Source organism: Stenella coeruleoalba (genome assembly GCF_951394435.1).
Source record: "Stenella coeruleoalba genome assembly, chromosome: 8".
In the NCBI taxonomy this organism is placed as follows: Eukaryota; Metazoa; Chordata; class Mammalia; order Artiodactyla; family Delphinidae; genus Stenella; species Stenella coeruleoalba.
In genome coordinates, this window is record NC_137154.1 from 94591962 (window position 1) to 94604282 (window position 12321).

Consider the following 12321-nt stretch of genomic DNA (forward strand, 5'->3'; position numbering starts at 1 on the left):
TGAGGACGTCACTCTGCCTCTCTGGGCCTCAGGGTCCTCCCATGTAAAAATCTACTCTAGCTGGGTAGTCTATGACATTAACCATTTATGTGCCAACCGAGTTAATTTATAGCTAGAACATCATTATTTTTGAGCCAGAAGATGACTCTTCTGTGACTATATTTTTGTGCTTGGTGATTTGGGTAATTTTGTTTTTGTCTTCCAGCAATGTTTTAGTGTTGCTCCCTTTGAAAACTTCTAACCTATCTCTTCTGAACTTGAGCTAGAAAGGGAAGGGGTTTTGCCCCTGCCTGGGCAAAAGGATAATGCAAGTAGGGTATCCCAGTCTGCCTCGGACTGAGGGCTTTCCCAGGACAAGGGACTTTCAGCCCTGGGCACACTGGGGGCTGGGTTGCCCTAGTGGAGAGACAGATGAGGGTTTGGAGGCAGCTTGGAGGAGAGGGCCTGGAAGAGCTCACCTCCTGCTCCCCTTCTATGTGGAGTTTCCCTCAGGGGCCCCCGACCAATGTGGTGGTTTTCATTACAAGGCACAACTCCCTGTTGGGAGGCTGGTGGAGTTACAGGGAGAAGAAGCGAGCGGCAGCCTTTAAACCAGTTACAAGCCCCAACTGAGACAACTATTGCTGGGAAAGAAGCTGAAATGCTTGACTAGCACTGATGCTGTGGGGATTTTCCCTCTTTCTTCAAAAAAACACAAAAGACCCAGTGGAAAAAAAAAAAAAAATGATGAGTTGTGAGACAGGCCTTGGGTCCTACGCAGCCCCAGGAGACAGCACACAGTTCATTTGTTTAAATTTGCAGCTGACGGCTGCCACCTCTCTATAGCCAGCAGGCGGAGAAACTCTCAACATCAGGCAGTGGCCAGTCTGGTGACATACGGCTACAACCATGAACTACCCCCTAACCCTGGACATGGACCTCATGAACTACAACCTGGAGGACCTGGTGAGTAGGGACAGGTAGCTTATGGTCGCCCAGGAATTCTAAATATCCTGCGCCCGGGGCCCAAGGAAGAGGGGAAAGACATGCAGTCCTCTCCCACTGCGGATCAGCAGAATCTAGACAGGCCCATCGGCGCCTGCCTTTTAAGGTTTGATTTCTCATTCCGTGGAAAATAGAGCTGCTGCCTTAAATAGACGTCCTTTATTTAGAGGGGATTGGAAGTATGGGTTCAGGTCCTGCATCCTCCCTGACATGCTCTAGGACCTAGAACAAGTCACTTTGCCTCTCCATTCTTCAGTAGGGGGTCCTCTCCTCATCTCATACGGCTGGAATACGGGGTAGATGGGAAAGTACTTTGGAGGTTTTCTTAATATCAGGAGGCTGGCATTGCTAGTTGACCAATCAGTGTATGTTTATTCATCTCTTGCTCTACGATTCTGTCATCGGGGCACGACATTCTCTCTTGGATAGAGAAGGTGAGAGCCTGTTCTTGGAACTTCTTGGGCTAGCCAAGAAGAAAAAAAAATTACTCACCAGAAGCTCGTAGACAATGATTATGTGCTAAACCCAAGGAGATGGTCAGCAGGGGAGAGGACCCCAGTGGGCTGGGGTCAGGAAGTAGGGGGTGCCAAGCTGGTATCAAGTTAGTGGAAGAACTCGGTGTTAATCCTAGAAGTGTCTCTGAGCACATTGTGGCCTCCCTCAGAGGACTGGGCTCTCTAGAGATTAGGTATTTTTCGGTGGGCTAAGAAAATAGTCCCCAGCGTCACTGTCTGCCACCCACCCAAGACTGTCCCGTGAAGCAGAGCTTGGCTGTTACTGGGTCCCCAGAAGGCGTATGTAAGGAGCAGCTCAACCAGAGACCCAAGGCTCCTGTGTGAGGGCAGCAGAGGGCTGCTTGTAAGGACCTTAGGGAAACTTCCTTGTAGTCTTCACTCCCTTTCCCCCATGGCCAAGGGCACTGCTAGGAAAAGAACTTCTCTCTGAGCTAAATTCTGGGCTGGATCCTTTTCTAAAGGTCCAAACTTTTCCTCCTATACCTGCCAGCTCTCCTGGCCCTAAACTCACCCTGAGATGGTCTCCGACTCCCTCTAGCTCCCCTGGCTGGAGTCTATACTGTAACTCCACCAGCTGTGTTCCCAGACTTGCTTGGAAAAGTCTGCCTCTCGCTTGCCCAGATCCCAAGACTTGGAAGCGTAAGCAGAGCATGGGGAGGTGGGGGAAGGGATAAGTACCCAAAGTCTGTCTTCTCAAATCCGACCCTCCGATAAAAGCAGAGCCAGAACCATCAGGCTAATCAGACATGCTGCTTAATTTGTGGGACCCAATGCAAAATGAACATGCAGGGCCTCTGTTAAAAATGTCAAGATAGAGACAGCAGAGCGCTAAACCAAGCACGGGGCTCTTCTAAGTGCTGGGCCCTGCGTGACGGTACCGGTCTCACGCCCATAAAGCTGGCCCTGAGTCCAATCAGACTAAAACCCCACAACCCTGACAAGGCAATGTGCTCCCACCCTGGCCCCCCGCCCTGGCCCCTGGCCTCACCTGACTAGGTTACCGGGCGTCTTCCTCTGCCCGAAGCTTCAAGCTGACCACGAGCGCTGACCCAGTTGGATATCACAGTAACCAACTCGAGACCTGGCCGGTTCTGGCTTCTGAGAAACCTCAAGAGTTCCCCTAACTGCACGCCTCACTCCACTGCGTGACCTACTAGAGACAGGTGGCGGCAGGGGTACAGCCGGGCATGTCCCACATACCAAAGAAAACCTGCAGCCCGGGGAGAGGGAGCGGTGACTCACTTCATGTCATGCCTCAAATGAGTGGTCTCAGTCCAGGCATCCCTGCAGGCCTGAACCCCCTCCATCAGGGTCGGGCCAGGAGCCAGGAGTCCTAGGACCATCCGGGCCCTGGACCTTTCTTCAAGCCAGCCCCCAGCACCTCATCCCATCTGCACTCACCTCCCATACACTCTCTCTCCAGGGCTGTTGCCCCCTCAGAAGTCCAGACCCTCTCTCTCCACCCGCCCCGCCACTCACAGCAGGACCTCGAGCAGTTTTGACAGTCTCCCTGATGGTATCTCCCAGCACAGGGGCCCTGGCGTGGCAGGGCGGCAGAAGAGTCTTGTATGCGGTAGCTTCTCAATAAGTATGTACTGATTTGTGCTGCTCCGCTGAGTGTCTCAACTCCCCATTTCTCTCTGGAGTTAGTCTCAGTTCTATTATTTTGCTTCCTATTCCTCTCCCTCTTCTGGTCCAAACCAAGTATCAGTTCAGTGTCCTAGAACACTGGGTTCTAGACTCCAATGCTGGGTTAAGAACTGGGGGCTCTTGGCCATAAACCAAGTGTTGGGCATCCTATCTTCCCTCCCTCCTCTTGCATTCTAAGATCAACTGTTCAAAATGTCCATTTTCTTGAGATAGGTTGCTAATTCCCATGAACGGTGGATCCAAACAGAAAAACTCTAGACGGCTAAGTACCAGAAACTAGGAGCCAGGTCCCTGGGGTGGGCACTCCAGGGACCCATCCTGCTGGGAAGGCAGATCTAGGCAGACCTAGAAAAGCCTCTGTCCATAGGAACCTGGATCTGAATGCATGCCGCCTCCTCTTGACAGACCTAGGACCTGGGGTACCTACAGCGGTCGGTCATAAACTGCACCTCCAGCCCCACCCGGTACACCAGCCAGGAGGAGAAGCTGCTATAGAGCAGGGTGAAGGTGGTCCGGCCCCAGGGCCTGGCTTCCCCTGACCCTTCCCCAGGGATGACCCCCCACAGACTATGACTTCAGCGCATCACAGGACGGGAAGGCCATTCATATGCACTGTCCCATTTCATCAAGGAGGTGTGAAGAAGAGGAACCAAAACCAGCTCAGGCTGTTTCTGGGGTTTACCTTGGGGGAAGGGAGGCTCACCCCCTCCCAAACCAGGTCAAAAGTCCCAGAGGAACCCCAGTGGAAGAAGCCCCAACTGGGGGTGATTGGAAGGGTCAGAGATGAGGGAGAGACCCAGGGCTAGCCTGGGGAGGGGTCAGTGTTGGGGCAAGTCTGGGCTCAGGCACAGAGACCACAGTCTCCATCAGGAATTCTTGCCTTCAGTGAGGACACAGACTGTGGCTGAACCACTCCTCTGGCACAATGGCAGAAAAAGTGACCATGAATTTGGGACTGAGAATCAGGACACAAGAATGTGTATTCTTTCAGGAACGATGGGACAAAATATTTCAAATCAGTACTGACCCGGGAGATGGCTTCAGGAGGTTACCGAACACACCTAAGAGACCTGTCTACCTGTCCCTCGGACTGCGTGGCTCTGTCCCCAAAGTGCAAATTGATCTGGGGTGCCAAGGGGGACCCCTTGAAACCTAAAGACTCAGTGCAGAGGTAGGGGTAGCTTAAAGTCTCCCCCCAGAACCACACCCACAGTAGTTCCTAATGGCCAAAACACTTGGGTTGGAGATGGAAGAGGAGCCTGGCGGGCTCGCTCCTGAGGGGTGGGGGCGGGGAGAGGGGGGAGATGTGACAAATGGCCAGCCAGAGTCTCAGATGGTCTTTAGGGGGTGTGGGCCCTCTAAAGGAAGAGTGGGGAAGGGATAAAGTCCTCCGCCCTCACCCCTCAGCCCAGCCTCCTTCTTCCAGACCCCCGCACCCCTCAAGCCACAGAAAGCTGGAATGAGAGACGCCCTGGCTGGTCCTACTCACGACTCCTGTCTCTGGGTTAGGAATATCCAGCCAGAGACATAAAAGGAGACGGAGCCTGTGTGTGTCCCCTATAGCCAGAGTGATGAACCGCGTCTGTGTGTAGACGCCTCTTGCAGCGAGTATGACTCAGGCCCCTGGAGCCCTGGAGTTGGGCCTGGATGAGTCAAGCACTCAGCAGCCCTGCCTCCCTCCTGGGGGCTGAGAAGCAAGTCAGGCTGGGCCATTCGCTCAGTGCAGGACAGACAGGCTGGAGAAGCAACGGCTCCCACCCAGGTGCTGAGCTAGATGAAGGTGACACTGAGAACCAGAACAGCGCAGGGCAGGGCATGACAGCCAGAGACTCGGAGCATCTAGGAGCTGTGAGCAAGGGGCATCTGAGGGCAGGGCCCAGCTTCCTTTCCAGAGCAGGAATCCCTTCCCACACACTTGGCCTCAAACATTCCTCTTCCTCCCAAGGGCCCCAACCTATGGTTCGACAGTTCTGCCTGTTAGAAGGTTCTTTCTCCTTTGACTGAAACACCCCCAATCCCAACCTCTGCCCATTTCTCCTGCTCTACCCACTAGGACCTCACACAATAAGCCCATCCTGCCTTCTCGCCATGGGAGCTCTTTCCAGTCCTCGAAGGGGCCAGCTCTCCTGGACTCAAGTCTTCTCTTTCCTGGACACCACAGCCCGGGACCTGGAAACTTCCCCCCAGGGTGGGGATTTCCAGACCCCTTAAGAACTGATCACCCTTGTCCAGCCCAAACAAACTGGGTTGGTGTCAGGTGCCCACCTACAGGTTTCTGTTCACCTAGATAAGGCAACAAAGCCCTGCTGGCAGCCACGCCACCCTGTTGACTCATCTGAAGATTGCAGTCAACAAGCTCTCAGGTCTTTTTCTCATAAACAGTTGTTAAGTCAGGTCTTCTCCAACCTGTCCCTGAAGAGTTGAAGTTTTAAACCCCATCTAGGTCTCTACATTTTTCTTTACCAATTCCATCTGGTCAGTTTGGGCCTGTAGTTCCAGGTTGTAGAGAACTCTGCACTGTCTGAAAGCCTCCCGCAGCCGTATCACCCAAGACAGGGTTGAGAGTGAAAAAGAGGAGAGGATCCAGGACAGACCCCTGAGGAAGGTCCTAGACACCCTCTGCCCACCTGCTGACACAGAGCCCCATCTGCAAACGTTTGCTGAGCTTCACACCGGCCACTGCAGGGCAGTGAGACAGCCTCATTATTTGAAGTCAGATGGGGCTTGGAGGACTTAATTATCCAGGGAGGGGCCTGGGTCCTACAGAGGCTCCTGAGGAAGGAAAGAAGGGAGGGGCAGAGGGGTGGAGTGGGGGTAGGAAGAGTAATCTTTGTAATTCCAAGCACTTTGATCTCTCTCTCCATCCTCCCTTCTCCTGGCACCTCAATACCAGGACACAGAATGTTCTAGTCCCCACTCCTGCCCTCTGCACAGCTTCACCCCAGTCATCGTGTTTTCTTGCTTTCTTTGAGGCCTGGGTCCCTGGCCTCTGTTAGGCTACTGTCCACTGGGTACCTGCTTATGCCGCATGCTGTCGTGGCCCCAGCAGTCACATGTCTGAGTCTATACGGGGTCAAGCTGCCATCAGAGTGTGTGTGTGCCTGAGGGCCGTGGCTTCCTGCAGCTTCTCCCAGCGAAGGATGAGTGAGTGCTCGGCCAGATGGCCCACCTGAGCTCCCCCTGGGTGTGAGTCTTGGGGGGCTCCCTTCCGCGCCCACTCCCCGCAGCATTCAGGATTCCTGATTCCTAACTTCCCACTGGGCCAGAGCTGATCTTGCTCCATGACCTACCTCCATGATCTGAGGAAGGGCGGGTGTGCGGGATCCCCTGGCCGTGGGAAGTGGCTTTAACACGTGCCACTCCTGAGGCCCCAGGATGTCTGTTTGACACCTCCTGCTGAGAGGCAGCGCCATCTCTCAGCCCTCCTCACACCAGCTTCCTCTGTCTTCTCCTCTCTGCCTGAGCGCTCTGCCGAACCATGACCTCTTGGCAAGAAGGGAAAGACAGTCCCCCACTCCCAACCCTCCTCGAAACCTGGGTTCTCAGGAGACGGGGGCTCTGGGCTCCTAGGGACTTGTCTCACTGTGTTGACTTTAGATGAGCAGCAAACCCTTCAACAGGAATGCTCTAGAGGGCAGGACTTGAGTGGTTCTGGACCAGACAGGCTGGCTGCACCTAAGCCCTCTGCTGGGCAGTGGGAGGGCCAGGCTCCCACCACAAGGTAGATGGAGTCCAGCCCCGCTGACTGCACCAAACCCTGCATCTCTTCTCCTTCTGTCTCAATTGCTTTGCTCTGCATGAAAACAGCTCATCTCACTGCCTTCCCGTTTAACTCCTGCTGAATTCCAGGATGAATCAAATGGTTGTATTCAATGACGATGTTGGAAATAACTCCCAATATGGTTAGAGAACCCAAGATAGGCTCTAGGCTGTCAAGAGCATTGGGAAGAGGCAAAAACTGAAGAAGGGTGGGAAGGAGTGTCTGAGTCTGCTGAGGCACAGGGAGGAACTTGCCCAGAGTCCCAGAATACGAGGTCCCCTGGCCTTATCTGGGAAACTGCTCTCCAAGCGGTGCAGCACACATCTGCATCATGTCTGGCATGTGTAAAACACATGGCCTTGTAAGCTCCCCCGGGAGCTCACCATCCAATGAGGCCACCGACATCCCAACCCTGAGTGAGGTAATAAAGGCACACGTGATGGAAGAAGAGAGAATGTAATTCCAAGCAGAAGAGTTAGGAAGGACATAGGAAGGTGGGATTGAGTGGGGCCTTGAAGGAAGCATAGCAATAGGCAGACTTGGGAAGAAAGGACTGCTGGGCGAAAGGAAGAGTTTTAGAGACAGGATTGTATCAGCGTGACGGGGGCAGGCAGCCAGGAGAACGATGAACCTGAAGGAGAGGGATAAAGTGATAAAGTGGAAGAGAAGGTTTGAAAGGTCAGGGGAATATACAGTTTGCAAACATGTAAAGGCCCAGTAGAGGAGTTTAGACCTCACCCTGCAAGTCCATGGTCTTCCAGTGAAAGCAGAACCATTTTCATAAACAAAAGCATATGTGTGAAACACCACATGAGACAAGGGTGTCTGGTTTAAAGACGGGAGGACCAGAGGCTCCCTCCCTTCCCACCGCGCCCCCCCAACCCCAGTAAAACCTGCAAAGAAAGTTCATGGACTTATGCTGTATGGGAGGCCTCACAATTAGTTCTGAAATTTAGTAATGTATGGGAAACATCTCTTCCTAAGAGAACGCGCAGGTAAACCTCACTTCTTTTTGAGCACTGCATTGTATTCTGCTGTGTGAATGCCCTGAGGTTGGCTTCCTCCAATCTTCTATTGACGAACTTGATCCCAAACATGACTTTTCCTTATAACTGGCTTTGCTTTTAAATATGACTAACACAACATTTTAAATCAACTCTACTGCGATAATTTTTTTTAATTCTATGAAACTGAAAAAAAAAAGATAAAGACAAAAAGAAAAGAAAACCACTGCTTAGAGGTAACAGGGAACCAGTAAAAGATTTTAAGCAGGACACTGATGTGATGGTATTCGTGGGTTGAAAAACTCATCCTGTCCTCTGTGCAGGAGGTGGATAAGAGTGGAGAAGTCAGTGAGAACGGGACCCATGGGGAGACAGTAGTCCTGAGCATTAGGGTGAAGAAGGGCTACACTTGGGCTATGGCAGAGGGATGCTGGGGTCGGGCCAGCCTATGACTCTGCCACGGCACAAATGTATCCTCCCACCCGCTTCTCTCAGGAACCGGAAGGAAAGGCCCAGGTTGGGGAATGGGTCTTCCCACCATGGAGAAGAAGTGTATGACCCACAGCTGGGGCCCTGGGTAACAGTACAACCACCCCCTGCTTGTGTGGGACCCTCGCTCTCCAGGAAGGAGGGCAGGGTGGGACCACCCTGAGCCTGGGTGCCCGGTACCCTCTCCCATCCTCTCTCTCCCTGGGGCTCATCGTTTCCAGAAGTGCCTTTCTGAAGCCACATAAGCTGGTTATAATTGGTCTTGAAATGCTGTGGAGAGGTGTATGGTTAGGGGAGGGTGTGGGAAGAACAGAGCTGGGAGGTGAGGAGCAGGTGCAGGGGGGCAGCTGTGAGTGAAAGGTATGAAAACAGGCGCCCTGCCTTCCTTTGCGGTTAGCTGGGTAAACAACCTGAGTGCTGGGGTGGGGAGGGCTGGGGGAGGGAGAGGGAGGCAAGGGAGGAGTGAGCTTCCGGAGACAGAGTGGGCACATCCCCTTCACTTGGAAGCCTCCCCCTCCCCCCTCCCCCCTCCCCCCTCCCCCTCCCCTCGCGGAGAAGGGAGCAGAGTGAGGCGTTTGCTGGTGACAGGGAGTAGCAGGCAGGGCAGCCAGGCAGTGCTGTGTCGTGGTGGGAGTTACATCAGCGTGGGTTCAAGCAGACCCGATCTCTGGCGAGACATGGGTGAAACCGGAGTATCACATGCCTTGGGCTTGCTGTGCCGATTAAACAAAAAAGAGGCTCTTACTACAATTTCAGATATAATGAAGGAACGAGGGGACAGACTGAGAGCAAGCCAGCAGGCCATACCAGCATCCACCCCTTCAGCAGGATCCTAGGTCTGAGTGCCCTCTGTTCTGTTCAGAATCGGAAGAGATGGCTCTTTGTCCTAACCAGATCCATTCCCCCAAATGGAAGCCCTGATTCCAGCCCCTGCAGCTGCATCCTTCCACACCTGAGGCCTCGCAAATGAGAAACGACTTACAGGTGCCCAGCCCTTCAGAGTTTATGAAGCACATCCACACCATATATCTCCTTTCATCTTTGTCACTACCCAGTGAGGGATGTTTACAGACGAAAACTGAAGTTGGAAAAGACAACGGGATTTGTTTGAGGAACACAAAGGGAAACTGGGATTTGGTCCGTGGGCAGACTGGGAGTGCAGGGACAAAAGCAGTTAGCCTGGGGGGATAGGATTACTCTACCAGGGGGTCTGGGTCCCTCTCTGAGAGGAAAGACTGGTTCTCAGTTCCCACCCTCCTGTCTCCTTGCCCTTGCAGTACAAGGAATTAGGCAGCTACAATGACAGTACGGAGACCCACACAATGGAAAATCACCTCTGCTCCACAGCTGAGGGGCCCCTGCTGACCTCCTTCAAGGCCGTGTTCGTGCCTGTGGCCTATGGCCTCATCTTCCTCCTGGGTATGATGGGCAACATCCTGGTGCTGGTCATCCTGGAGCGGCACCGGCAAACGCGCAGCTCAACCGAGACCTTCCTGTTCCACCTGGCGGTGGCCGACCTCCTGCTGGTCTTCATCCTGCCCTTTGCTGTGGCCGAGGGCTCCGTGGGCTGGGTCCTGGGCAGCTTCCTCTGCAAAACCGTGATTTCTCTGCACAAGATCAACTTCTACTGCAGCAGCCTGCTCCTGGCCTGCATCGCTGTGGACCGCTACCTGGCCATCGTCCACGCCGTCCACGCCTACCGCCACCGCCGCCTCCTCTCCATCCACATCACCTGTGCAACCATCTGGCTGGCGGGCGTCTTCTTTGCCTTACCAGAGATCCTTTTCGCCAAGGTCAGTCAACCCCATTACAACGACTCTCTGCCACACTGCACCTTCCCCCAGGAGAACCAGGCCGAAACCAACGCCTGGTTCGCCTCCCGCTTTCTCTATCACATCGGAGGATTCCTGCTGCCGATGCTGGTGATGACCTGGTGCTATGTCGGGGTGGTGCACAGGCTGTGCCAGGCCCAGCGGCGTCCTCAGCGGCAGAAGGCGGTCAGGGTGGCCATCCTTGTGACAAGTGTCTTCTTTCTCTGCTGGTCACCCTACCACGTTGTTATCTTCCTGGACACCCTGACGAGGCTGAAAGCCCTGGGCAGTAGCTGTGAGTTCAATGGCTATCTCTCCGTGGCCATCACCATGAGTGAGTTCCTGGGCCTGGCCCACTGCTGCCTCAATCCCATGCTCTACACGTTTGCCGGCGTGAAGTTCCGCAGTGACCTGTCGCGGCTTCTGACCAAGCTGGGCTGTGCCGGCCCTGCCTCTCTTTGCCAGTTCTTCCCTAGTTGGCGCAAGAGCAGCCTCTCGGAGTCAGAGAATGCCACCTCCCTCACCACCTTCTAGGTCCTAGCCACCCCCCACCCCCTTGTTTCTGCTTTCCTTGGGGCAGGCAGTGATGCTCGAACTCCTTCCAACAGGATCTGGGATCCTAAGAGCTCGCCTTGGCCAGTGTCCTCATATGGGGCAGCTGGAGGAACCAACCCCTCTTTCCAGGACAACCCCGCCAGCTCTTCTCCCAGCCCCGGGTCTAGGCTGGGGTCCAGGGAGGGGAAAGCAGCCAAGGGCAAAGCAAAGGATACCTGTGCTCGTCTGCATCACTTTGGGCTGAGAGGACCACACTTACCTTCTCTCATCCTAACCATCCAAAGCTCAAGAAAGAAATTTTCCTTCTGCCCCCGTCGATAGGGAAAGTCATTCCCCTTCCAGAACGTACTCCATCATCTTATGGACCACCGACCTCCACAACCACCCACCTCTCCTCCCACCTCACCTGCCAAAAGTAACAAGCAGCTGAGCACCAGGGCATGGATGGAGGTTAAGGCTGAGGAAAGGCCAGCTGGCAGCAGAGCGGGGCCTTAACATGTCTCAGTGCCTACTAAGCACAGACATTCTTTCAGGTCACCAGCCCTGCAGCATCTTGACCAAGCAGGAAGCTCAGGATGACCCGGTCCAGGTGGCTGCCCCTGGCTCTGACCAAAATGGCGCCGGGCCAGCCCCATGTCACTGGGCCCTGGGAGGTCTGCAGCCTGAGGCAGACTCCAGGTGCCCTCAGAGACCAGCCAGCATCCTAGAGAAGGACTAAGGTCAGCAGAGAGGAGCCCAACCAAGGAAAGGAAAGATTCTCCTTCCCCAGCTCCAAGGATGAACAAGTATTAACCAAAGCCAGCTGTCTTCTCTGCCCAGGGTGGAAAGCTCCCAGGGCAGGCCAAGGACAGCAGGGTCCAGGGCCCTGGTGGGTCTGGGCACCGATGCGGAAGGGGACAGATGCGTTCTTCCCTTCCCCTCTCCCCGCAAACTACACAGCCAGGAGAAACTCCTGGAGCCACAGAGAGAATCTGACCGCGGAGCAGAGATGGAGACCTCCCGAGGAAAGAGACCTAAGGGGTCCCTGGGGGTCATCTCATCCAGCCCCCTGCCTGCAGGCCAGGCCATCTCTCTGGGCCGCAGCAAGAGCCGCGAGGCATCCCCTTGGGCTGGGCAGTGTGACAAGCAGGCCTAGGCAGGGAAGTCCCCGGGCTCCAGGAAGCTGGGCCCTGCCCCGAGAGGATACTACTCAGATGGAACCAGAGGAAGCTGCTCCGCGCCTGCCTGCCCCCTGCCCGGGGAGGGCTCTCCCTGCCTCCTCCCCAGCCTCTGGTCTGCCTAGAATGGGACACCAGGGACCCCTGCAGCTGCTGAGGGCGCACGTCGGTTGCCCAGGCCCACTCAAGCCAGTCAGCCCAGGTCCCTAAGAGGCCCCCGCAGGGGAGATCAGAGCTGTGACCCAAGGGACTAGGTCTTCACCGTGGAACACCAGGGAATCCCTGGGGCCCCTTTTTCGTCCCAGCACCCAATAGTAAGCTGGGCAGCGGAGGAGCCAGACACAGAAGCAAGACAGCAAGAAACTGGATTTTTAATTTTCTCTTTTTAATAAAAAG

At 54.7% G+C, this 12321-nt stretch overlaps 1 protein-coding gene across 2 annotated transcripts; it reads left to right on the forward strand.

Annotated features, from left to right (window-relative positions):
• Positions 1–888: 888 nt before the first annotated feature.
• CXCR5 (C-X-C motif chemokine receptor 5) lies at positions 889–10864 on the forward strand (the record flags this gene model as incomplete). Of its 2 annotated transcripts, none has more annotated exons than XM_079930243.1 (2): positions 889–945; positions 9680–10864. In XM_079930243.1, 2 exons carry the CDS (start codon positions 889–891, stop codon positions 10745–10747), a joined length of 1125 nt encoding a protein of 374 aa, XP_079786369.1. In that variant the 3' UTR covers positions 10748–10864. The 2 variants fall into 2 exon arrangements, with proteins under 2 accessions (XP_079786369.1, XP_079786370.1); XM_079930244.1 differs by having other exon boundaries at positions 9686–10864.
• Positions 10865–12321: the final 1457 nt, after the last annotated feature.